At 40.0% G+C, this 26,101-nt stretch overlaps 1 protein-coding gene across 1 annotated transcript; it reads left to right on the plus strand.

Annotated features, from left to right (window-relative positions):
* Positions 1 to 5,744: 5,744 nt before the first annotated feature.
* Positions 5,745 to 26,101, plus strand: CLTRN (collectrin, amino acid transport regulator; the record flags this gene model as incomplete). Its single annotated transcript, XM_082013066.1, has 6 exons — positions 5,745 to 5,811; positions 6,199 to 6,257; positions 11,948 to 12,033; positions 18,725 to 18,841; positions 21,646 to 21,840; positions 25,945 to 26,101. The coding sequence occupies 6 exons, from the start codon at positions 5,745 to 5,747 to the stop codon at positions 26,099 to 26,101; spliced, it is 681 nt and encodes a 226-aa protein (XP_081869192.1).

The raw sequence follows: 26,101 nt of genomic DNA on the forward strand, positions 1-26,101 counted from the left end.
TCTTGTTTATAATCATATTTCATGGCAGGAAATGAGTTGCAATGCACAGACCGTCATGGATATGATGGGTCGAAATACGCAAGTTGTCAGTAACCAGTTCCTCGGTAGCATGCATTATAGATCGCAACCTTCAGAGACAATGAATTTGTAGGTTTTATCTGGGCTTGTTATATATAACCATTAATAATGTACATTGTTGATTAAGATCTAAATTATTGTCTTAAACCACAATATAGGAGCTTACTTCATGTGTCCTAGAGATAGCATATTGCATAAATAGTCTGAGGTGCTGGCAGTGAAGCAGACCAGATCAGGCTTTGTCAAAATCAGACTGAGTGCGCTGTTCATTAGCAGCGTGAGTATCCTCTTACTTATTCTGAGCTCAGTGAAGTTACTCAAAGCAAGCATGTGACAGCAGTCACGTTTGCTATTTGACCAATGAATATTCAGACCACAACCTCTCTGATATTACTTAATCATGTTTCAGATTCTAGATTGTCTTTTAAAATACGGTTCACATCACTATTACTGTTTGCATGTGCAGAACATACATGTAAAATAACACGTAATTTGCTGCTGCTAGATACAGAAGATGGCAGTATTGTGCATTTTACAACTGATTTTACAACCATTGACACCCATGACAGTTTTGGAAAAACACAACCAAAAGGGTTTCATAAATCTTACTTCATTAAGGAATTACAATTATAACTTTTCATGCTCCTTTCAAGCAGAGTAAGTGCTATAACAACCACCTTCCTTTAAACTATTTATAAGTCAAAATGGAGAAATTCAATAATTTCTTTCATCAGTTGCCACATTTCATTATGGCATTTTCCCAATATACTTGGGGAAAGAACTCCCTTAAGCTTATATATTTGAGTAGTGAAAAGGAGGATCTCTTTACGAGAAAACACAAAATGTATTAGCTATCGCAGATGCTCATAATGATTCTGGAAAAAGCTGCCCTGCCTCTTTGAAATAGGAATACAATAATTGCATTTTTCTCCATTTTGCTTATATTCATTCATTTACACATGTAACAGCAGCTTGATATTCAAGTGCAGGTGCAGAATTCTATACAATTTAATTGATACAGTTTCAGAAGGAAACAAAGATGGCCATTCCAGGTTGGCAAGAGCCATTCACATATCCAAAGTAATGTAGCATTCTGGTCAGTAATTATTAGCCCTTACACTGAGATTATAGACCACAGGCCTTTTCAAGTGTAGTGTGTTTTTGTGGAAACCTTCAAGAAGTTTGTGGAACTCGCTCTTCCATGTTTCCTAAAGAAAAATATGCCTGCACGGTATGGTACTATGTGAACCCGCCATGGGGAGGTCGATACCAGGTGCACTGATTATGCTTCACAGAATAGCACAGAACAGAGAAGCTTTTCTCATCCAACCTGAAGTTGCATACCATATTCCGTTACAAATCTCTGCAAGTCTTGTAAGATCTACCCACAGAACTACGCTTGCGCAGAAGACCAGCTCTAAGCAAGAGTACAGGTGCTCCATTTAGCACACATTTGCACTTCATTTCCACGTGGTTCTTCTGGTTTCCATTTCTCTCATATTTCCTACCAGCATGGACTGACCATAAGCGGATAAGAAGCATTCACTCTGTGGTATGCCCAAGCCCCATGGGTTAAAAAAGAAAGATACATTTTGTAGGCATACAGATGATTTAACAGTTGTCCTCATCAAAATTTTTGCCATATGCTCCAGTAGAAGAGCAGTGCCTTTCCTCATGGAATTGTACAGCTTTTCTTTTCCTGCCTGAAGAAAATGAATATAAGAGAATGCATGGGAAATGTCAGTAAATCAGAAAATTTGAGAAAACTCAGGAAATACTCAAAAGATGCTGATTAGGAGACATTTGGGAAGTGTTGCTTTGTGATGAGAAGACGTCAGTTTCCATCGACGCTGTAGATTGTACTATAAACTTAATAGTGAAGTGGCGGCACCAGCACCATCCTTCCCCTCTGCGCTGGAAGTTGCTGTTTGTTTGTTTTCGGTGATGGCCCCATTGTGGGCAGCGATCCTCGGTGCTTTCCACTGCAAAGTGCACGTTTCAAGGCAATATATGTGAACTCCAGCGAGCGCATCCTTCCTCTGCCTGCTGCCAGATGCCTGTGCTGCTCTCTCAAGGGGTAAACAATTTCTCACATACTGTCTACTTCTGTGAGGACTGATAAACCACTCCGTGACAATGTAAGTCACTTTTGCATCATTACATTGATGACAGCGGTTATGTTCACACCCTGTTCTCCCCAATATTACTGGGAAATACTCCCATTTAATGAGACTTAGGATGGACCTGTATCAGCTAGCCTAGTCTATTGCATGATACTGACATTGACCTAGATCCTAGTCTCAACAACTTCTGAAGTCTGCAGCAGACGTGCAGCGTTCATGGTTTCCACAGCACCCGGGGTATTGCAAGGCACTATGTACGATTAGACCTGCAGTTCTCCAGGTACATTTCCATGAGTGACTCATGCTGACGGTAGCACATTGACTCTTTCCTCATAAGAGTTGAACACAACTATTTAAGCCTAAAGATTAACTTCCTCAGAGTTTGAAACTGTTAATTTGTCAAATTTGAAAACTGAGGTTAAGTTTGGCCATAGCTGTTAATTAACTTAAATGATAGCTATCAATTTTTTACTTTCCTGGGATTTTCCATTTCAAAGACATTGAAAGAAGCAGAAAAGTACATTGCTAATCACATCGAGAACATGGAAGGGTTTTGTTTGTTTTACCAAGTCATATGCTTTCTTGAAATTTCAGATTTGTTTGGAAGTCCAAATTATGGTATACTGTTAAGTATATATGTACAGATAATATATGAACTTCTAGAGGTCACAAGCAATGAAAAAAATTATAGGGGTACTGCTATATTCAACCATACAGACAAATCCATTTAGTACGAGAAGAGAAGTAGTTTTTTGCACTAGTTCAATGATATTTCTAGCATGCAGATTGTGTATGAGATTCTGCATGGCTATGACCTGTAACTCAACAGTAGTTAGGAAAAACAAAGTTACTATAAAAGAGGAACTATTTAAAAATCTAATACCTCACAAAGTACTGAGTTAAGAATATGTCTTGCACATATGCATGTAGATTGTCATTTGTTCAAGTGAACTGATGCCTGACTGATTAATCGGTGGCAAACAAGTGCAGACATGCTTGAACAGTGCTACGTATCTTGCCAAAATGGGGTAAAAGAGGCTGGACAGAAAGTTATCCATGCATGTAGATTTATTACAGAGATATGAAGGATCAAAACGTCTGCCTTTTTAGATTATGCTGATATACTCCATTTGTAACCTGAAAAGTTACAGTGCTTTTTAAGACAGTATTTAAAAATGTAATTGATTTGAAGAAAAGTTAGCTTTCTGCTAACGTCTGGTCTAGGCTTGCTTGTCCACCTGGCTTATTTAAAAATCGTGCCGGCTTTGGCAAAAGATTTGCAGATGTGCAGCTATCGGTTGCTTACGTGCAGTGCTCTGTGCATATGCAGCTGGATAAGCCGCATGGGCAGTCAGCTGGATGCACCTGGCATGCGTCCAAGTTGCTGTGCACGTATATATCAACGGCGTGATGCTCTCCCTGTGAGCTCTGAGCTGGGGTGTTTATCACACTGCTGCTTCTCCTGGCCTCCTCCCCTCTCTGCTGGAAAAAATCATTTGTCTTGCTTGCTTGCCAGCAAGACAAATCGGGGAAAATCATCCATCCTGGCTGGAAGTCAGCAGCCCTGATCAGGGAATCCAGTCATGTCCTCTGAGGTTGTTCCTGTGGGGCATCGTGTGCCTTTGATGTACTTTGACACCGGCTCCATGTGATTCTGAGGGAAAGAGCTGATTTACAGTGGTTTACAGTGGGGAGAGGTGGCGATGCTGCGTATTGATGCTCAGTTTCATTTGCCTTCTGGCAGCAGGGAAGCAATGCTTGGCTTTTCCGCTCTGTTCCTATGTTCTCCAGTATTTTCCCCAAAGGTACAACAAAGTTCAAATGCTTGTTATTGAAGCAGTGCACATGAATTTAGCATGAAACTGATAACATTCACGTTCCAAAGTTACAAATTTTACAGAAAATTGATAGTCTTTCATACATCCGTACATATTTTAGTGCACTCCTTTTGATGCATGTACATACAGTGTGTTAATTTAAGCCATCATTAGAAATGAATACATCACTTTTTTATTTTCGTAGGCATAGATTGCATGTCTAGGCAGATAATGTATCCAATAGTTTTGTACTCAGAGCTGGTTGCCTAGTGAGAGTAAACAGATGCCCAGGAATCAACTTGATTTAATGACTTTTAAAGACGGGATATCAAGTCCTTTGACAGTGGCTTCTGAAAATAAGGTTAAATTAGTGAAACATTAAGTTCTCCATTACCTGATATTCCAAGTATTCTTACATAGTAAATGCTGGTTATTGTTTCCATAAGTTCAGTCCCACAGTTAAGTAAAATTTTCTCACTGGTAGTCATTCTTGTGAAGGTCTTTGGGTTTGCAGTCTCAAAACACACTTCTCAGTGCTAAAGGACCAACTGAAAGCAATTTTGAAACAATCTTCAATTTAGGAAGTAATCATTAATCAGAGTGGCTACAGGAGGAGTACAGCAGCAGAGTGGAATAAAATAATCCTGTCTTGCTGCCCAGATTGCAAAAACTCTTCAAGTACATGCGATACATTTCAGTTTCTGATTTCCTTCTCTGCATTTATTTCTTTGTCTTGGTAAACTTCCGGCTAATAGTGTAGAGTGCATCATTAAAATATTAACATACACGTGTGTGTATATGTACACACAGCGTGTCATGTCTACAAAACAAAATACGTCCTTATTCAACATGCTTCCCATGAAGTCCTTTTATTGCACCTCTTCTTACTGTGGTTGCTACTGTAATGATCCTTCAACAGCAAGAAAGTAGTTCTCCACCTTTGTAACACTTTTTTTTTTGTGCAAAGCAATGCCTCAGATGTGATGTTTTTGGTGTGGAATGAGGTGTTTGCTCTGCCAGGCTCAGGCAGGTTCTGGAGCCAGGACATGGGTGAGCGTGGGGGGACACGGCACAGGGGCCACCGCCTCAGCTCTTCAGAAGTGCTGCGAGTTCAAAGGCAAATGAGGGGCAATTCTGGACCTCTTTTTTGAGGGGACGGGGCTTCTGTGTTCCTCACACTTTTCTTCTGGAGGGATGAAAAGGGTGCCCTTTTCATAAAGTCTTTCTTTATCCACAAGGGCCCTCTGTGGGGCCAGCCAGCTTCCCAAGGAAGCCGGGTGGCGGCTTCCTTTGGGATCTGGTGGCAGCTGAGCTTCCAATGCACCTGCTGTGGGTAACAGCACGGCGTCCTGCCACTGCAGTCGCCGGCTTCTCTGCTGCGACGTCCTTCAGACATCTTGTGTGCCTTTCAGACATCGCTTCTCGGGGGAAAAAAAAGGTTGGCCTGGAGCACTGTGTGAAGTTTTGTATTGTTCTAAAAGGAAGAAGGAAAATTAAAAACTTGTTATAGCCTTTTTTTTACTACAGAGAAAGGTAGTAAATAGCTAACAGAAGACAGTTGTTTCTAGTGCCTGTTTTAGCTAAAATAACGGGGGTTAATTATTAAACCTTTTACTTGGTTGCTCACTTATGCTGCTGATGCTTTAATCCTGGGTCACAGAAAGTTTAAGAGTGCTTTACAGGGGAGACTCACTTATTTTTGCCTCAACCTTTCCACGCTGACGGGATGTTACGGGTTTTGCTGCTTACTCTCTCTGTAGTTGCCATCGTTCATGCTGAGCTCTGCAAGCCAGGTAAGTTTTAGAGCTGATTCCCACCCTTCCCCAGGTACATGTAGTTATGAATTTATGCCTACAAAGCTGTCAGCTTCTCAGATTTTTATTTGAACTGGTTGTCTCCAGTTTGAAGATTGAAACGCTGAGCATTTACTTCTTTCATGAGTTTGCAAATCAAGTACAGAAGTTGATCTCACTTATTTTAAAGAGGTCATGGTAAACCTCACTGAGACTCTGTAGGTCTGTGGAATTTTTCATGCTAGTGACTTCTGTTCTCTTAACCAGGTGATCTGTTAAGAGACATTTAGAAGCTCTGATTTGTGAAATAATGAGAGAAGTAAATGATTTAAAATCCTATTTTGGCTGACTATCGATAATATGTTTTCTTTTTTCTCTTTGTGTCAGATGCACAGAATGCTTTCAAAGTACGGCTTAGTATCAAAACAGCTTTGGGAGATAATGCAGTAAGTATCTTCACATATTCTTCCTAACTGAATATCTGCCAAAACAGAAGCAATATACTGGAAGACTTCTGAAGGCACCACAAGCAATTTGTTCTGAAGTGATAATTGTAACAGCTTGCTCAAGTCATGATCCAGGCATCAATTTCTTGACATTTGACTAGCCCACTCCTTAAACTGGCTTCCTTTAAGAGAAGTGTAAAGCTTTTTTTTTCACAAAGATAATGTTCAGTCAAAGATTTTTTTTTTTCCCTAGAACAACAGTAGAGATGTTACACTTTATGCTTGAGAGGTGCTGCATAACTCTGTATTTTGAGAAAAGCACTTCTGCTGAGCGTGCTAATTGTAAAATCAAGCATGTCTGGGAAGAGAAGCATGAGCAGATTTTCCGGTCTTTATGAAATGGAACTTTATGTCAGGCTCGCAGACAAGCATGATCTGTAGAGATCATTTGAGCTTAGCAATGTCCTACTAATATAGGGCTCTGGATAGTGGCCTTTCTTCTCTGCCTGTGGTACACAGGCTGGTCTCATGAGAACTGAAATTCAAGGAGGGCTCAATTCAAGTCCTTGGGTTTAATGTGGAAGTACTGGTGTGAGCAATGAGGTTCCGTGATACATAAGAGATTGGGACGTTAGATGACCAAATGGTCCTTCCCCATCTAAAGCGCTGTGAAATATGGCAGAGCCCAGTACTCTGTTTGCAGTTTTGAATGCTTGGAGCAAATCTGCAGCGTGTTACAGGGCTCAGCATAAAATTAGATACAAAATGCCTTGGATGGTCATCTCCACTCGAAGTCTGGTGTTTGATTATGTTAGGAGCCCTGGGAACCAAAAAGCAGTAAGTTACGTGTTATAATAGATTGGAGGTATGAGAATCCCCCTATGACCATAGAAGCCGTTCTAAAATTATCCTGAAATATCAGGTAATTTAAACTAACATTAGCAGGGACCTAATTCCACTGGTAATTTCATATATACCAGACAAACGGGGAAGAAATATTCAAGATAGATGCTAAAGTACTTGTGGAAATTCATATTGAAGTCAATTCTCTTGGGTGAGAGACTTTAATTAAACAGTAGTGCAAGCCTGGTTTGTTTAAAAATTTATTAAAAATAGTGTAATCCTATTGCTAAAAATATGTCAAAATCATTATTGAAGCTTCTCTTGATGATAACTGCTAATATTTTGATTTAATCTTGGTTCAAAATAGTAGCAAATAATGAAAATTGCAGTTCCCAGTGATGGTCTGTCTTAGTCTTTTTACTTCTCCAACTATAGTAGAATGAGGGGGTTTTGTTTGATCATTTGTGATTTTTTTTATTTTTAATCCAGAAAGGGCATGATGAGAATCATTAATCTTAAAGGCACTTTATAATACAAGAAAAAAGCAATTACTGAGGAGTCTGTTGGTTTTTGTAGATAGATAGCAGTTTTTTTTGTATAACAAAGTGTGTGAAAGCCCTAAGAACGGGATAATCTAAAGCAGTATTTTAGAACAACAACATGATCAAAGTGGTATGATGCCATACAAAATTACCCACAAATAATGAACAACTTATTAAGTGCACAGGTGGTAGTTCCTTTTCATAGCCATTGCAATTTTCTCTGGAAATGACTGAAATTGAAAACTGAAAATATTATCAAACTGAAATGCATTTTGGTTGAAGAATTTGGGACACTTTACTTTTTTATTTTATTTATTTATTTTAGCAAAGAAAAACATAATACTGTCGTTGTATCACACAGCCAATACTGTCACAGTAGGACACAGCCAGCTTAGAATATCTTGGTATGATGCTGTGCTGCTGAATTCTCTTTCATTCATTTCCAAGTTACTTCAAGCTAGATGATAACAGAAAACCCTGATACTGTGGGCATTTTGCTCTAGGACTGGCAGGATGACTCCAATGCACGTTCAGGGGCATAGGAAATAGGTTAGTGTAGTTTTCCACATGGTTTGGTGCATACCATCCACTTTATGTGAGACTGATAAAGACAGGACATCATTTTTTGATTTGTTCACAAGGTAGGCTGTACTTTGAGGCAGGGAGTGCCATTTAGTGTATTTATATCGTTCTTATCACAATGGAGCTGGAAAGAGCAGCTAAGGTACAGTAAGTATTTAGCTGTTATCATTTTATTTGCAAATAATGGGTGTCCTTGACAGAGACATTGTTTGCTAGCCGGTGGGAGGAAACATGGTGTCTGTAGGCCTAAATGGAAGGAAGGTGATTTATGAGTCTCTCTGAGGATAGTGTTAACTTTATGAGTGGCTTCTGGAATAGCTGCTAGTCACTAGTTGCTTCCTACTCATGGAGTTAGCAGAGTGGTAGAGAGTTAATTCAAAAGGGCCAGAGACAACTAGGGACGGAGGAGAAGTGTTGTGCACTGAGAAGTCGATGTGACTCTCTGTCACCACTCATTTTAACTATAAAAGTCAAAGACCACCTTAGAGGCTGGAGCCAGGTGAAGTAGAAGGTGCACTTCCCTTCTGGCTCATGTATTCAAGCTGTTTCCGGGGTAGAGGATGAAGGGGAGAAAGGCTGATGTGCACCTGGTGTTGGCACCAGATGGGACCCAGAAGTGTGTTTGTGTGCCGGTAGCCACACTGCAGTCTGAATGGCTGTCTAGTTAAAAGACAGAACCACTCAGGAGGGAAGGGACCTTGGAAGGTCCCTAGTCCCCGGCTGCTCAAAGCCAGGTGAAATCAGATCAGGTCACTCAGGGCAATCTTGTAGTATTATAATTGTGTTCTACTAGCTTAAATTTTGTCTTCCTTAGAGTGCTACTACAGCATTTCACCCCATCAATAACCTACACTCATCATCTTTTACCTATTATCAACCCCCTCTTTCACCAACAGGCACTTAAGACTGGCTTTCACAGTCAGCTGTGTCTAATTCTGTTCCTCCTTAACATATGAAGAATGGCAAGTGCAACTGAGCCAGGGTCTTTGTGTTGTTCCTTTTCAGAGCAAAGACAGTTCTGATACCATCATGTGAGATTTCATTGATAACAGTTACCTTATGTTCATAGTGTGTGGTTGCAAATGATATTTAATACATTTCCTCTACAGCAGCACAAAATGTGCATCAATAGCTGCTCTTCATAGGAACATAAGAACAGGAGCAACATGCTCAGTCAGCAGCTGCACTCCAGGCCTTTGCAATTGGAGGATGAAGATGAAACTGAAAAAGCCCCAGAGTGGAATGATTCAGGTTTCTTTGCATCTGTCCCTCTGACTGGAGGAAGCTCATGGTTAGAAACTGGCTTCTGGCAATTTGTGCCCGCTTGTCCTGAGTTCATACATTTTATTAGCTTAAAGATATTCTTGCCATACTTTTCCTCCTCATTATGTTGCCTCCCCCCTGAATATTCCTGCATGCAGTCATGTACAGAGGTTCTTCTTCATATGGAGCCCACAGCCATCTCCATCTCCTCTACCTCCCTTCTGATCACTGATTTCTTGGGGCTTCTTGCCCTTATGCCCAGAAAGTTGTCTGCAGCATCTTCTCCTTACTGATTTCTGCTGAGCTTTCGCTGCCCGTCTTCTCCCCTATTTCTTGCAGCTTTCTGTTTATTCTTTTTTTAAAGTGCTTACTCTCTCAGCTGCGGCTGGAGTTCCTCACTAAATTATTTTCCCTGTTTTGAGATCCCCTTTTTGTTATTCTGACTTGAATCTCTAGGCTACTGCATTATTTATGAAAACTGAATAGTTGGTAGTGATGAATTGTGCATACATACATGTACTGCACTAAACATAAACATATCAAATACATGTACTTGGTAGTGCTGCATTTTATTTGTGTCCATGTAAGCATGAAATGGAGTGTGCTTCATCATTATCCATTTTGAAGAAAATTCATTAGGTATCTCTACAGCTGGTTTAATCCACTGGATAACAAATGATTTTTTTCTGTCCTTTTGGTCCTGTTTACAAAGACTGCAGATGGCATGTAGGGATTCAGCCAATAGCACCACACATAGAGAAAGGAAGGTCTTCCCTTTTAGTGCTGCAAATTGTGCTCCATGATTTAAATACAGATGTCTTTAAAATGACAATAAATAGTTTTATGGCTCTCATCTATATTAATTCCTATACTACATTATCTCTTTTAGTACTAGTCAGTCATTACTGTCACGTCTTCATCAGTTCAGTAGGATCAAAATACAGGCTTTTATAATTTCTTTTCAAAGAGTCTCTCTCTTTTTTTTCCCCCCAGTTTAAGTTCCCAGACTGACATGTGTTATCACAAGTATGCTTACACCGCCCTTCATTCACAAGGCAAGAATGATGAGTCAGAACCCGGATTCTCAGCAATGCATGTGGATTTTAATGCTACTCAAGTTGTCTGTTGCTCGGCTTTGTTGTCCCTGTCCTACTGCATCTCAGAGAGCCCATTTCACAACTCATCATTTGTCTATGGATGATAAATACGATGAAGATGACTTTCTGCCCTTTAAATGACTGCCTCCTTCCCTGCTTGGGTTCCCAGTCCATAAGATGTCAGAGCAAAATGAGGGCTGGTGCCTGGAAGTTGGATTCCTTCTTTCTGTGGAGAGGTTGCAGCTCCATGCATCCAAAATCTGAATTTAGAAACAAGAATTAAGATTTGGCATTTTCAATATTGTTTACAGCTTTTTGATGTTCATTGCTGGTTTTTGATTGTGTTATAAAGGCCCATGAAAAAGTAGGTCCAATTTGTCAACAGGGTTATGCATCCACACCGCTGAGTTTCTGGTTTGGATGATTACACTGCAGATCTTTTCAATGCTGAAAGTTAAAGATTAGGTTTGTGTTCTGATTGACTGAAGAAAGCTGCCTCTAACCTCCATTAATATCATTCCAAGAAACTATTAATCTTTGTAATCTACTGAAAGGGGAAATTCAGTCAGTATGCCTGAGTCACGGCTCTTGTTATAAAAATGTAATAGGTGCAGTTCTTTACAGGTCATTAGAATTGCATATGTGAATGAAAGCCCAGGGGAACCTACTGAAACTATCTATCTCAGAAAACTGAAATTATGAAAGCATGATTTTTCATCAAGATAACAGAGAACAGTTTTTGGAGCCTGTATTTTATTCTTACTGAAGTAGTAAGGATGCTATTTTCTTTTTTTGTCTCACGTGTGATGTAGTAATTTGTACTATAGTTGAGTCTGTCTGCCTTGTTGCAAGGATGGTGTGCAGCAATAAAACCATAATCTCATTTTATATCCTGGTGTCCTGACATCCAACTCCCAGAGACTACCTTCAACATTAGCTTTTTTTTTATTTTGGGGAAGAGCTAAATGGTATTCGAGAGTGGATTTAAACCTTCTACTTTAACAGGGTTTATCCAGCAAAAGAGACAAGGCCATGGGTGCAGCTGTATGGGGAGAGTTCTAGTAATATGCCTAGTCTTTGGTACAAGAAACTTTACATCTCCAGTTTGGTCAGCTTTTGGAAACATTCAATTAATTCAGGTGTTGGAAACATTCTTTGCACTTTATGTTGTGCTTTATAACAGCCAGTAGAAAAAGTCCTTTGTGCCCACAAAATAATGTGCAGGAATATTTTTTTCATAGCACAACCAGAAACTTTGTTCATTTTCTTGATCGATGTAGCATTTTAAGTTCAGTGACTCTTTTTCCTCTCTGTAGTGCCAGCACTGGTGCTGAAACTGATTCTTTTCCATCTTCCTTTACAGTATGCCTGGGATGCTAATGAAGAGTACCTCTTCAAAGCAATGGTGGCTTTTGCAATGAGAAGATATTCCAGCAAGAGCACAACTCAGTAAGCATCTACTCTGCTTTGCCTTATACATATTAACAATGCTGCATGTAGTGGCCCATTCTCTGCTCTACTGAACTGTAGAAAATATTATATACAGCTTCTAAAAACAGACTGTTCCGGTATATTTCTTTGACACCCAGATAATGTTAAACATCACACTCAGTCTGTCTTAAGTGATGTTCAATCTTTGGACCAGTATCCCTGTTGATGTGAAAGCTGTGGATCTCAGTGGGATTGTGCCGATTCACTCGAGCAGAATCTGGCAGTAAGGCATGAAACCTTCTGGAGACCATACTGGGAGGAGGCGAAGGGACACATTGGCAAGGTCAAAAAATGCAGTACAGATCCTTGAAAAAGCATCTTTGGGGCATGTTTTCTTAGAGCACAGCTTCAGCAATATGGAAGATGGATAGCTATGCTAGTGCTGTGTTCTGCTGAGGGGGATATCTATCCTGAATATTGCAGTGGTTGAGTTAGTTACCTAATATCAAGAAGTTTCAGATGTTGCCGTTCAGCCATAAATCAGCCTTTAATTGGTTTTGGGATTAAATCTCCCCTGAGGTATTGAATATTCTTCTCAGGCTTCTGATCCTTGCTACTTAAGAAATTAGATACAAGATTAGACAGACCATTTAGCAACTGTATTTTCAGTGTGTTCTTATCTTTCTTAAACAAGAAACCTTGTAAGTGTATTTTTAGAGGCCTATTATTTTTTAATTGTTTTTCAATGTTAAAGTAAAGATTTATGGTTCTGGTAGGCTAATAAGTAGAATGTTCTCAATTTACTTTAAAAAAAAAAACTGCTTCAGGCTGTCATTGCATCAGATGAAGCATATTCCACATTTGCAAAGATATTCGTTAACTTTAGTCACATGATGATTATTGTGGCTGCCACACTTTCTCTTAAATAGAAGGTACTTTCCCCTCCCATGTAACAGGAGTGTTTAGTTCCTTTTTGTTTCATTTTTATTCCTCAGAATTTGCCTCCTTTGAGCAAGAGAGCCATTACACCAAGCCTAACAGAAACTGCCAAGTATGCTACTGCACGTAATTAAAATGACTCTTAGAAAAAATGAGTTCAAGATGCAAGCTAATTAAAGGTGATTATGCAGGACTTTTTCTCAGGTTTTCAAATTAGTAGAGTTTTCATCCAGTATCTGATCCATAAAGATTTGCTTTTGTATACCTATTTTAGTCCCAGGTCCTTCTTTTAAATTATTCTCTTCCTTCAAAGTCATGGTGCTTTCACATGGCAAAACACCTGTGTCAGAAGCCAGTGATTTTTTTCCTCTTCAAGTGCCATAGCTCTCTGCAGACTCAACTAATATTAGAAAGCTTGGTGCAGGAATGGGAAAAAATCAAGCTGGTATGAAAGGATTTAAAGTTTTAATGGAAGTTATCTCTATCCACTCTGGGAAATCACAGAATTTATGCTCACTTAATTAAGTTTCCTATCAAGACAGTTTTTCCTATGGAAAAATATGACAATGTCAGTGTTACTCCAGTTTGGAGGTGGGGTTGCACACATGAATAATTTCCTGCTACTATGTTTGTCAAAGGAGAAGTCAGTATAATATTTGGAAACAGCTAGGTGTGGGCATCTTTACCTTTTTTTAAGTGGTATAGGACTTCCTCATGGGGTATAACGTGTTGAGGTGTACCTTGGAGGTGTAACTGATAATTATCCTAGGAATTCTAGATACCTTTGGGGTCATGTGTAGACAGCAATCAGCCGAAGTACAGCTCTGCAGCAGTGAGATCTGGTACAACTTGGTAGGCAACAGGCTGAGGAGTTTCTTATCTGTAGATCTCTCCCAAATCTCAAGGGACCTCAGAGTCCCCCTTCTGTGATGAAGAGCTAGATGAACCCCCCAATACACCCTAAATAACCTGCCTGTTACATGGGTGCAGGAAAGTTATGAAAGCCTCCATCCTGTTAGAAGTCCTGGAAATAATGCACGCCTTTCCCCACCCTCATGGCTGGCAGCTGGAAGCAACTGGGTAGAGCCACTCAGTTGGGTGTGGTCCATCTCCATCTCCTCTGCAACAGGTATGGAGGTGTGGGAGCACTCAGCATCCCAGAGGGTACAGCAGCATGCCATGCACACCGGAGCGGCACTCTTGCATAGCTGGTAAGGATAGTGGCGGGGGCTCACAGTGTGGTGAAGAGGGAGGCAGAAGCAAGAGCTTGTGGCAAATAAATTACATTACACTACAGGAGCTTTTACGCATAAATGCCAACAGATTTTCTCTGGGAGCTGTAAAAGATCAGTGACCAATTATTCTGTCATAAAAGAGCATACAAATTGCTTGTGACTGCATTCTGGTAGCATCTACATTTGCCCAAATTTTGCACCTGGTTAATTCAAGATTTTTGGCAAAATAAAGACTTATGAAAAATTCACCAGTATTTTACATAACCAAATATTGGTTCTGCCATAAATTCTGCACAGGGCCATAACCAGGATGTGACAAACCTCCCCTTTAACATCCCGTTAATTTCTGACACATAACAGCTCTGCAGTAACTCACAGCCACAACTAACTCCCACATGAGACCAAATGCCATTAACTTCAGCAAGCTGGATCAGGCCCCAAATAATTTGACTTGTGGATCAGCATAACCATTGTTGCAGTCTGTCCCATCATTTTTGAGATTCAGCGTCACCTTTTGTTAGGCTTCTGAAGCTGGATAAAAGCCAGCCTGTGATGACAAGCATTTGAACGTGCTGCTGGAAACAGCAGTTGATGCTGTTGTTGCACTTGTGTAACCACTGAGTGACCCAACACAGAATGGACAGGATTGCACATTACATCTCAAGTTCTCTAAAGTTAATTTCTAAACTAAAATTTAATAAATCATGGAGCTGTGTTTAATGTTTGAAAGGCTTGTCGAATTTTCAAGTTTGTGTGAAACAGAAGGCAGACACAATCCATGAAATTACTCAGTAATTATTAATACAGATAAAAGAAATACTTCTTTTTCAGTGGAGAAATAAAAATCCTTTATTTCCTGCTCTATATATGGCCTTTCAATTCATCCTCAGTACATACATTTATGAACTACGTAAGCCAACCTTTGATTTCTCAGTGTTAAAAAATGATTGACCATGGTCTGTGTTAGTAAACCTGGTTTCTCTAATCTGTGACTCATTTGAAATAATATGCATCTCTTTTGCGCCTGAGATTAGTTAATCTTTAGGGCAGAAAGAATGTCATGACATTTACTTTCATTCAAATAACAGAATCTACTTTTGGTACATCTTCCCCCCATTTGTAGATAAAAAAAGCTGCATTTTCCTCATGAAGTGACCAGAAAAAATTCATCAATATTACCCATCTTCCTAAGACAGTGTATTTTGATACTAAATATACTGTGACCATTTAGAACAACAAAATAAGCTTCTAGAGTTAAAGCTGTTACATCAAGGCGTATCCCATGGCTGCTGTTCACAAAAAGGAAGGAAATAATGTTAATTTGCAGGAGCAGCTGTGCAGCGCTGAGTTGGAAGAGGCCTGAAGCTTTTGGGATAGGTGGAAAGAGGCGCTTGGGACTCGGGGCTGTGGTTCTCCCATGAGCTAATGGCCACTGTAGTCCCCCAGTTCCCTTTGAGTCTCTGGCAGCTCTTTCGTGTCCCTAAACAATCCTTTAAATCTCCATGAGGAACAATGATGCTGTTTCAGGCCAAGGAACCATCAAGGTTTCCTGCTCTCTACTCACTGGTGTTCACTTGCATATATTAAAAGAAATGTAAATTTTGACTTTTGCCATGATGTCCTAAGGCCAGGACCAGGATCTTGTCATTTTGACAATAACAGCCTTCTAATCCCCATAACAAAAGTCCCACTTTCTCAGGAAGAAAAAGATGTCCACATATTTTTTTACAAATGCACTTAATTAGCATAGTGCATGAAGAAATCGGGTTTCTGAAATCTAAACAAGTGTAAAGGTACAGTTTTTTAATGCTTATGCATGCTGTGAATCAAACCTACGTACAAGTAGCACAGGACAAAAAGGTGTATCTGCTGCAAAGAAATTGCATTGGTTCTTGTTGAACCAGCCTGTTTTGGTGTTTACTCAATCACCCTTGAACTCTTCGTGAGCAGTATTATTCTCTTTGGAGCCTGGAAGGATTTACAGCATTCAGATTCCACTGATGAAAAAGTGGCAGTGAAGCCAGATTTTGGACGCTTATAATCGAGCAAGGATTTTAGACACAACAGAGAGCAGAAAGGAGGCAAAATTTATATATCCTAGTGTGAGCCTTGCTGCCCAACTCATTTAATACTGTTTGTTCTAGAGAAAGAGAAATTCTGCCCAAAATGATGACTGACTGCCCTATCTCAAGCTGAAAGCCCTTGCCACTGTAGGGAAGACCACATGTTGAAGAGTCTCTCTGAGTCTTTGAACAAGAATGAGAAAGTCGGGGTGTTCTGCCAGTGTTTGTCCACCAAATTAATCTTTCTCTTTGGGGATCGAACTTTCTGCTCTAACCCCATTTTGAAAATATCTGTAGGGCAACATGAACCCAGATTTTCTACCTGGACCAGTTTTTGGTTGCACCACAGAAATTCCAGCTTTAAGAACTGCAGTAGCATGAAGATTTAGGTCCTATTGTTATAAATTCTCCTCATTGAAAAATTCCTCTGCAGATATAATTTTAGATGTTCTGTGAAGTCAGCAAGAATTTGTCAGCCACCAGCCAAAAGTAGACTCTTTTTCCCCCTCCTCGTGTAAATTTTGTGCTTTGCTTTTGTTTTGGGAGGAATAAATCTGCTTTCATCTTCTGACTGTTGCCAGCAAACTGATGTGAACATCTTTTCAAATTCCAAAGGACGGCTTTCCTCTTTTATCCATAAACTTTCTCTGTATTTGCAAAATTGACATTGTTTCAGAGAGGTACAAGTGGGTATTTCAGCTCTGCAAAGTCACTGCTTTCCATTTTATTGTGTATCTCTATGGACTATATAACTTCTCTGTAATTGAAAGATTGATTGCACTACCCAAGCCACCCAAAACACCACCCAAAAAAGCTTTCAGCAGTAACTAAAATGTTCCTGCAAAATAAGGAACTCCTGTGATCAATGCAATGCCTGTCCTGCCTTAAAAGCGAACTCGTTCTTGTGGGGATGGAGTCTACGCATTCATCGGCAATTTTGGCTCCCTTGTGTTCTGTCCTACCTCATACTTTCTACTCTTCAGGCCACTGCAGAGGTCATTTAATTAAATTTGTAATTAGCCAGCAGATGGCACTGCAAAACAAGAGCCCTGTGGTAGGGGAGCTTGCTGGCAGCTGGAGATTTGTCCCCAGAAAGAGCAGAGGTTAGAAAGGAAATGTTGAAACTTGCTTTTTGATGGCAGGCAGGCCAATTTTTAAAACCAATTATACCAGTTAGTAATGAGCATTACAGACATCACTGTAAAGAGGAGCTGTGTTTTTCTTCGCTGGCTCACCGCAGGGTTTCCTTCTCCAGAAGAGCAGTTAGTATCGGAAGTATCCCAAGTGGTGTCTGTCAAGACAGGGCAGCTGTGTTGTGCCTGTGGCCAAGTAGACTTCGTGCAAAAGTGATCCAAGTCCAGGCTGCTCTCTGGAAATAAAATGATCCTAATTCGTGGAACTGGACTTTCAGAATATCTGTTTGCTGCTTGGACATGGCCAACAAATCTGGATCCTGAGCCAAATTCTTTGGGTTATTTATTAATGATATAGAACTAATTTTTTTTTTCCATTTTTATCTCTCTAGCTATCTGTCATTGAATTCCTAAAGGCTTTGGCTCTCCTTTGATGGTACATGCTATATTCCTTGCCATGCTGTAATAAATGCCACCTAATACAATTTTACACAAGTTTGGCTGGTTTGTTTCTTAGTTATGTGAATAAACAAGGAACAGGTAGAAGAATATAGTGGCACCATCTATCCTCAGTCACTATTATGATACTAATGTGTTAGCCTTCACTTCTTTTGTTTAAATACTCACGATAATGTCATTCCATGAGGTTTTTCTAATGATAGTTCCACCATTTACTAGTATTAGTGGTAGAAAACAAATTTCTAAGAATCTGAAAAAAGATGTTTAGAAGAGATTTTGCACAGTTTTTACATAGTATGCCATGAGAAACTGCGTGCCTGTGCCCTTCCACTATTAACTCCACATGAAGCTGAGCAATTTTCTTTTAAAAGAGAGAAGTTAAATATTTGTCACAGTATAAGCTAAAGGCTCTTCCCTGCAACAAATGTATCCTGTAGAAGGACTGCACTCACTTAAAAATCATGTGGGGAATCTCCCATGCCTGATTCCTTTGGTATTAGCTATCAAAACCAAAATTTTTAGTTCACCAAGGTATTTGCCCCATTTTATGACCTTTGTCACAGTCCTGATGATTAAGATGCAAATAAGTATTTTTCCATTTGATTATGCTAAATGTATGTCCAAGATGATGCAAGTTTGTAATAGATTCAGAAGTTTGAACACTCAAGTTTGGTTTCAATAAGCTTAGTTTTTTTTATCAGATTGGGAAATAGAATATGTTGTGAGTGATATTTCTTCCTTGAGCTTTAACTGTTAACTTTATTAAAAGTAAGAATTTTTCCCCCTTTAGATGAAAGCAATATTTTAATAAAATCTAAAATTATTTCAATAATTCCTTCCGTGCTTCTTTAATGATGATTTTTGTTATAACTATTTGCAGAATTTCCAATGTGCTGCTCTGCAATGTGACGGATCGGGTGTCATTTTGGTTTGTGGTCACAGATTCTTCCAAAAATGTGACAACTGTTCCTGAAAGTGAGGTAGAGGCAGCCATCAGGTACAGTCACTGCTTCTGCAACCTTTTTTTCCTTGCTGACTGAAGGTGCTTTTTCTCTCTGGGCCTTGTGTAAATGAGCACTCTGCCTCTTTAAGGATGAACTAATCCAAGTAGTTAAAACTTGGATTAAAGCTGGATTAAAACCAAGGGGTCAGTACTCTTTCATGCCTGTGAGATTAGAAGGATTTTTAACAGTCTCACAGAATGCAAAGCATGTGAGCCTTGGGATTATAACTTTAGGAGGAGTCGTTCTTAATTCTGGAGCCTCAGAAGAAATTTAGTCCCTTTTTAGAGCCCTACTTGTAATTTGCTGTCCAGTGTGTGGCACATACACTGCTCTCATCGAGCTGCTGCGTTTCCCAGCGGGAGAGCCTTCTCCCTCAGATGACGGAATTGACACACTTTCTGGGTGGGATTTATATCATTTAACTTTTGTTGCATGCCATGTGCGCTTCTGCACCTGGACTAATGACCATAGGCTCCCTTTCGGTGCTTCTCAAGTACAGTTCACTGGACTTAATTTAGAAGTCAGTTTTCACGTGAGAAGAGCTCGTGTGAACTCTGCATGAGCAGAGCTGGCTGTGTCCCAGTTTGGCTTAAACAGCCTTAGACTCGCATTCTTTTCATACCAGCTCTTTCTAGAATGCCAGTCAATATCATAGCTGAGCGTTGCTTGTACAAAGTATTATGCGGTATAAATCAGTTTGCTTTCTACTAAATATCACATACTGTAGCCGATAAAAGCAAGACTGTAGACTGAAGAGGGAAAAATTAAAAATGGGTAATCTGACTTCAGTGGTCTACCAAACCTACATAAGGGGTTTATAGGGATGGCTCCCACAGGCAGCATAACTCACATACGTTTCTCAAGCACGGAGTGGAAAACAGACCACTTTGTTTTTAGGCATTCTGTACTTTGTCTTGAAAATTCATGTTATTGCTATGGAGGTATAATGCCTAATTCCTGATGAATGAGTATGCGTTCTTTTGGAAAAATTAACTTTTAAGCTTATGAGCAGATTAAACTATTTCCTGCAGAGACACCAAACAATAGCTTCATAGCATGAGTGGAGGAAGCAGATTATTTATTCACTGAAACTCTCTGTAAGAGTGCTGGAATGCAGGGTTTTTGCATTTCTGTTATTCTTTGATACATTCAGTATCATAAGCTGATTTATTTAAGTCTCTTCTGTGCCCTATTTGCCACAGAAAATGGATGCTATTATAGTATGTTTGTTTCTTAACTGTTGTCTGTCACCCGATAAAGAATATGCTATTTATGAAAAGTTTTAATTCCTCCCTAACTTAGAAACAAGAAATAAAACAGTCTATAAAACTACAATACTTTTTATTCAATTGCTTCTGATTGCAGTCTTCCATACTAAACCATTATTCTAATTCTTCAGACTACAGTAGCACATAAGGACACTACCCATGGACCAGAATTTTATTGTATGAGATTCTGTACGAAGTAAGAATAAAGAAGAAGATAAACCTTCTCAGAGCTCTGCATGAGACCCAAGATTTTGCATGAATATACACAAGCTATTTATGCATATACGATAGGAAATGTACCTGTAGTTGCCTGCATGTGTTTCAGCACATAATTCTGTAACTCCAGTCATTAGATGAGGGTGAACAGTGCTTATTTCAGCTGTTCACAATGATTCTTTCATATCAATAAGGATGAAAATCTTCTCTAAATCAAAGACGGCTTACCCTATAATGAGGCTTATAACATGCCATGGCTTTCAGTCCTCTCCAGGAATGCTAGCTTTTCATTAAGGCTAAGAATTTCCTCTTTAAGGGACAGTCAAACATTGTGATTTCCAAGAAAAGAAATTTGCAACATCTTACCTGTATTTCCCATATATCTGTTTGTAGGAAATACTTGCTCTGTGGTTAATAAATTGAATTCTGTACAAGAAGGGGCTGCTGTAAGTCATACAACTGCAATCAAAAAGAATCTCTCAAGACCAATCTATGTAATATGTTTTCTCAAAAATTTTTAACAGTGTGGAAAAGCTAATGAAAGATACTGCTAAATCCTCTTACGGCTGCTTAGATTCAGATCCACAAATACCTGCAAATGCTTAGAAGTAGTGAATGCGGGTGAAGATATCTGTAAAAGGGTAGCAGTTGTACTACTCTTATGAAAAAGCATATTTCTCAGACTTAACAGTTTCTCATAATGGAAAGAATGTGCAAAGTACAAATCCCTTTAGGGAAGAAGGGCATGTTGGCAATAGGGGTGGATTCTTCTGGACCAAATTGTATCCTGTGCCTCATGGACCTAAGAAAATATACAGCAGCAAGAGCAGATGTACCAGCCCATAACATGCAGGATGGTTTAGTTTGAGGAACCAAGGGGCACTGATAAGTAAATCCTCTGAATATTGCAGGGTAGATCTGCTACTCCCATGATAATCTTGAATGCTGCATGAGCAGGATGACAGAGCCACCCTTACAGATTACAACCTGCTATGTCTTCAGCACATGGTCCAAACCAGAAATAAATAATAATGCCGTACTTCAGGTCTCATCTGTATTTCCCAGTTTTTCAGATAAATACGTATGAAAGCCTGGTGTTCAAAACCCTGTAAGTGTGTGGGTATCTATGGATTACTGACAAGGTCTATGTTAAAGTGAAGATCTGTGTAATCTTACCAACATCATGCTGGATCAACTCCAGCCCTGCCAGGCTTGCAGCACATACATAAAAATTCCTGGTTTTTCTTCTATCTTTTTAACTTATAAAATATACCTTTATAAAGAGTTCTGATGTTCTTTGTGTTTTTATGAAGGATGAACCGGAACAGAATCAACAGTGCCTTCCTACTGAGTGACAAAACATTGCAGTTCCTGAAGATAACCTCAACCTTATCACCTCCTGTTGAACCCTCCACACCTGTCTGGCTTATTGTATTTGGCGTTGTTCTTTGTCTCATTGTGGCTGGAATTGTTTTCCTCATTGTTGCAGGGATTCAGCAACGCAAGAAGTAAGCAGCTTAGCTTGTCTTCTGCTTTAACTGAATACTGGCAAGTCATCTGGGCTGTTTTTGCCCAGATCTGATTGCTTTTGCTCTGAAAAGATTAGCCTCAGTGAAATTATAGCTGTGCCCCCCATCCCTGGTAAAGATAACCCATGTGTCCTTTTCGGAGGAAAGGGGTTAGAATTTTTAACTGTGAAGTATAAATGCCTTAGTAATGCTGAGGTGTAATGAGGGAATAGGGACTATAAGAACATGATCCTGGAGGCCACCTAACTAGAGAGGAAAGCTTTACAAAGACATTTGCTGTCATTCTTCTCAAGATTTAGTGTGCCACATGTGAGCCACCTCCCACAGACTGCCCAAATAGCTACCAACAGGGAGAAGACTGGCAGTGACTGTGCCCCTTCCAGGGCAGTAGTGTCAAAAGCTGTCAGGGCTAAAAAAACAATTTGCTGCTGCAGTTTGAGAAGCCTCAGTAGAGGACACAATAATGATTAATGTATGGCTGAAGAGGGCCTGTTCAATGGAACGGTGCATGGTCTCACCTACCATTCATGACCTGATGAGTCCAAAATACCCAACCCTTCACAAGTTCATGACCAGATCTCCCCATGAGCCTAGGTGTTTGCTGTTTGGCAGTAAGGTAGGAAAGACTCCCTCTTTTTCTCTCAGTTTCTGCCCTGTGGTGGCACTGGTGAACAAGAGGAGGCTATTCATGCTTCCGTAGTGTGAGCATGTTGGAGCAAGACAGAGATTAGGTGGAGTTTTGGTCCTGCCATCTCTGTTGGGTCAGAGTTGGGCATAAGAAATAGAAATTTCTCAGCTGAGCTGAGATTCTGCCATAGGAGTTCAGCTTCTGCCATGCTTTAGGCTGCCATGGAGGTTAGGTTAACAGAAAATTATGACTTCATCAACAGAGTCATACAGGAACAGCAGCAGAACTGAAAAAGGGTAAATTTCTGCTGACAAACTAGATAATGTTAAAATTATTGACTCTATGGTGGACTGCACCCCCAAATATATCAGAACAAGAGATACATCTATGAAAAATGGTGTGTTGCAAAGGCTTTTCCTTTCTGCCTCCTTATCACCTTGATGAACAACGTTAAAAGACCTCAGAAAAACAACACCTATTGTAACGGATAAGTGCTTCTCATAGAGAAGCCTTAGCAGTGTAATCAGAATCCCTTCAGTTATATTTTGCATTCAGAAGAGTTGAATGAATTTGCAAAACCCTATTCTGTTTTCAGAAGAACAAAATTCAACAAATAATAGATGAGAGATGCTGTTGAGGAAAGAGCCTGGGCAAGTACTGAGGATCTGTGGATAGTTTAAGCCCTGTCACAAGCTTCCATGTGGTATGGGCTGAGTTATTTCATCCCCTGAACCTAGGCAACCTCTTCTGTAAAAGTGGAGAATAATGTTGCTAACTGAAGCCCATATGTGCCCTCTGTGTAGTATCATGGCTCTGTGTGTCTATATAGTGCCTAAGCTAAAGGGGGTCTTTGAACATTTCAAATACATGTGATATAAATAATGCTAAAAAGCTATGATTTTTCTAGCTGAAATAATAATTTGTGCTTCATATCAGGCTGAAAGATGGCATTTTCCCCCTTCTCTTTTCAAAATAACTCAGCTGGGCTTGAGCAGTTCCCCTCAATATGGTGTAAACTAAATGCTCGTATTGTCATACTACCAGTAATATGGCTTGTTGCTGCCTCCCTACGGTCACTTGGTATCCTCTCTGTCTCATGCTCTTCTTGTCCTTTTAGTTGTTATGCTCCTTTTTACTTCTGTTCCTCTACTCTGCCTTTTACGTATAATCTCCTCTCAGAGCAGATTCATCCGTGATTGAACTCTAATCCTCCTTTCACATCAATGGCATCTGCAGGCGGGGGCAAGGGAGTGAGAGAGGGTGAACCAAGCGTATATTTCTTCCATCTACTGTTGCAAAGACTGGAGAGGTAAAAGGGATGGTCTGGGCTATTTGGCTTCTTGAAAGAAGAGCCAAACATCAGAGAAGAGAATTTCGGAAGTGCTCATCTCTTTTTCAGGCACCAAAGTATGTGACCAGGTTGTCAAAGACTTCAGCATGCCCAGTAATGAGTCTTCTTGGAAACCTGTCCAGAGCTGACATAATGGCAGCTTTATTGCCTAGTAAGCTGTGGTGGAAATCTGGCCCCAAGGAGGGTGTTGACGGCTCATAAATCTGGCATTTTGTCTTTATAGGCCTTTAAAGTACCAGTTAAGTACCTTGGTTCAGATAAGCCCCAAAGCACGTGCTTTAGCCTGTTTGTACTCAGGGTGGCAGGGAAGCTCATGATCAGCCTATAATGGAGTTTAAGTAATGGGTTAGACTCGTGTCATTTCTTGAACTGAAAGTTTTTCCTAATTAGGTCTTCACTGTGCTTCACTGCCAACATATAAAATTCCAAGCCGCAGCTGCCTGAAGCCTGAAGAGCTCCAGGTGATTGTAGCCCTTGACTCTACAGTGAGCTGGATCAGACACAGTGTCTCCCAGCCTTATGTTTGTTCTCCTGTCATTGCAGCAATAGGACACCTCCCTCTCTGATAATAGATTTGGCACATACCCAGGGCAGGACCATACTCTGCTGGCTGTGCTGAACTAGACTGAAGTCTACCCCTACCCCCCAAAATCCCATCTGCAGCAGAGGCCATAAATGTTTGCTTTGGGAAGAGTGAAAGCAGAGTAAGCACACACAGTTGTTTCCCTCCATTACTCCGACAGCATCTAACCTCTAGCTGGGGGCCTTCCTGAGCTGGATTTGGTCTTCGTGTATTGGGTAACCCACAATGTTTTCTCTTCCCTTAACTTGTTGAGTCTCCCCTTGGACCCATAGAAATTTTTAGCTTCTCTGAATTCCTATGGCAGTGAGTTCCACACATCTCCTACTCCTCTCATTTCTTTTGAACCTGCTTCTTAGTATCTTCTTTTATGTTCTGCCCCCACAGGTTTTGTATTAAAGAGCACTCCTTTTACCACTGTAAGAGCAGATTCAGCAGCCAGAGGTCAGAGGGTTCCACTACTACCCACCATGTTTATTTTTTAGCAAGTCTATAATGCCAAGGATCTCCCAAAGGCAAATAAAATTTTATTATTGTTAATATCGCTGTTATTAGCAATTGCATTAAGTCAGGTTGTTATGATTGTCCTGAGTCAGATTGTTACAGTACATGTTGCGGGATAGGAAGAAGCAGTGGAGCTGACCTTTGAGTTTCTTATCCTCTGAAATCGCTGATGCTGCAGTCTATAAAGTACAGCAGGTTTTTCGACTATGAACGAGTAGATCTCAAGGTCAGAATAAATCTGGAGTTAAAGGAACACCGTGACATGTTGACTGATATTTCTGTATTACATCTTCTTGTGGTTGTATTTTTAGATAATTTTATTCAGCAACTATTTTAATATGCTTTTGGTGAGAACTGGAGCCTGGAAAACTGAAAGCCATGCAATTGTTTGATCTAGAAAACAAAAGCATAAAATACTGGGTAGGAAGGTGGCTGTTAATGAAGAAAAGAAATACAGGTTTGCAGCATTAGGAGTACCTAACTTCTGGAGAAGGTCATCAAGGAGTGTGAGGGCACTGAAGTCTCCACATTTGGATGCTATAGTCTAAAGCTGATCTGTTTCTAAAAAGTGTATTGTAATTGTCCACATCATGGGGTGAAATCTATGACATACATAACAGGGTCAAACTAGATGTTTAGTGCAGTTCTTCCTGATGTAAAGCAAAATCATATTTAGAGATTTTTTCCATTTTTGTTTTGCACCAGCTTTTCCTTCTGCACCTTTCAGTCATTTTACAGAATAAGAAGGTGAAGTAATATTTATAACATACTTACAACATCTTTACTCTAGGTTTTCTGATTCCCAATCCTGACCTCAGACCATTAAACCAGGGCTTCCAATCTGTGGGCCTCCCACCTTCTGTGGTATATTTACAACAGCAAAGAGGTGCACCAGATTATGCTTTTCAGAACATAACCTACAATAAACTTCTGACTAAATGTGCAGTTTTCTGTTTGTGGAATCATGGTGGAGTGCTGCAGGTCGCCAGAATAAGATGATTTTATCTTTCTTGTTTTTAGAAAGAATAAAGAGTCAACAGAGAGAGAAAATTTAGAAGAGAAAGGCGAAGTGACAGTAACAGTAGAAAATGGGATTCCTTGCGAAGCGCTGGATTTAAAAACAGGCCACATTAATGGAGTCTTTGCAGCAGATGATGAACGGTTCACGTCCTTATGA

The sequence above is a fragment of the Phaethon aethereus genome (genome assembly GCF_964289735.1).
Source record: "Phaethon aethereus genome assembly, chromosome: 1".
Classification (NCBI taxonomy): Eukaryota; Metazoa; Chordata; class Aves; order Phaethontiformes; family Phaethontidae; genus Phaethon; species Phaethon aethereus.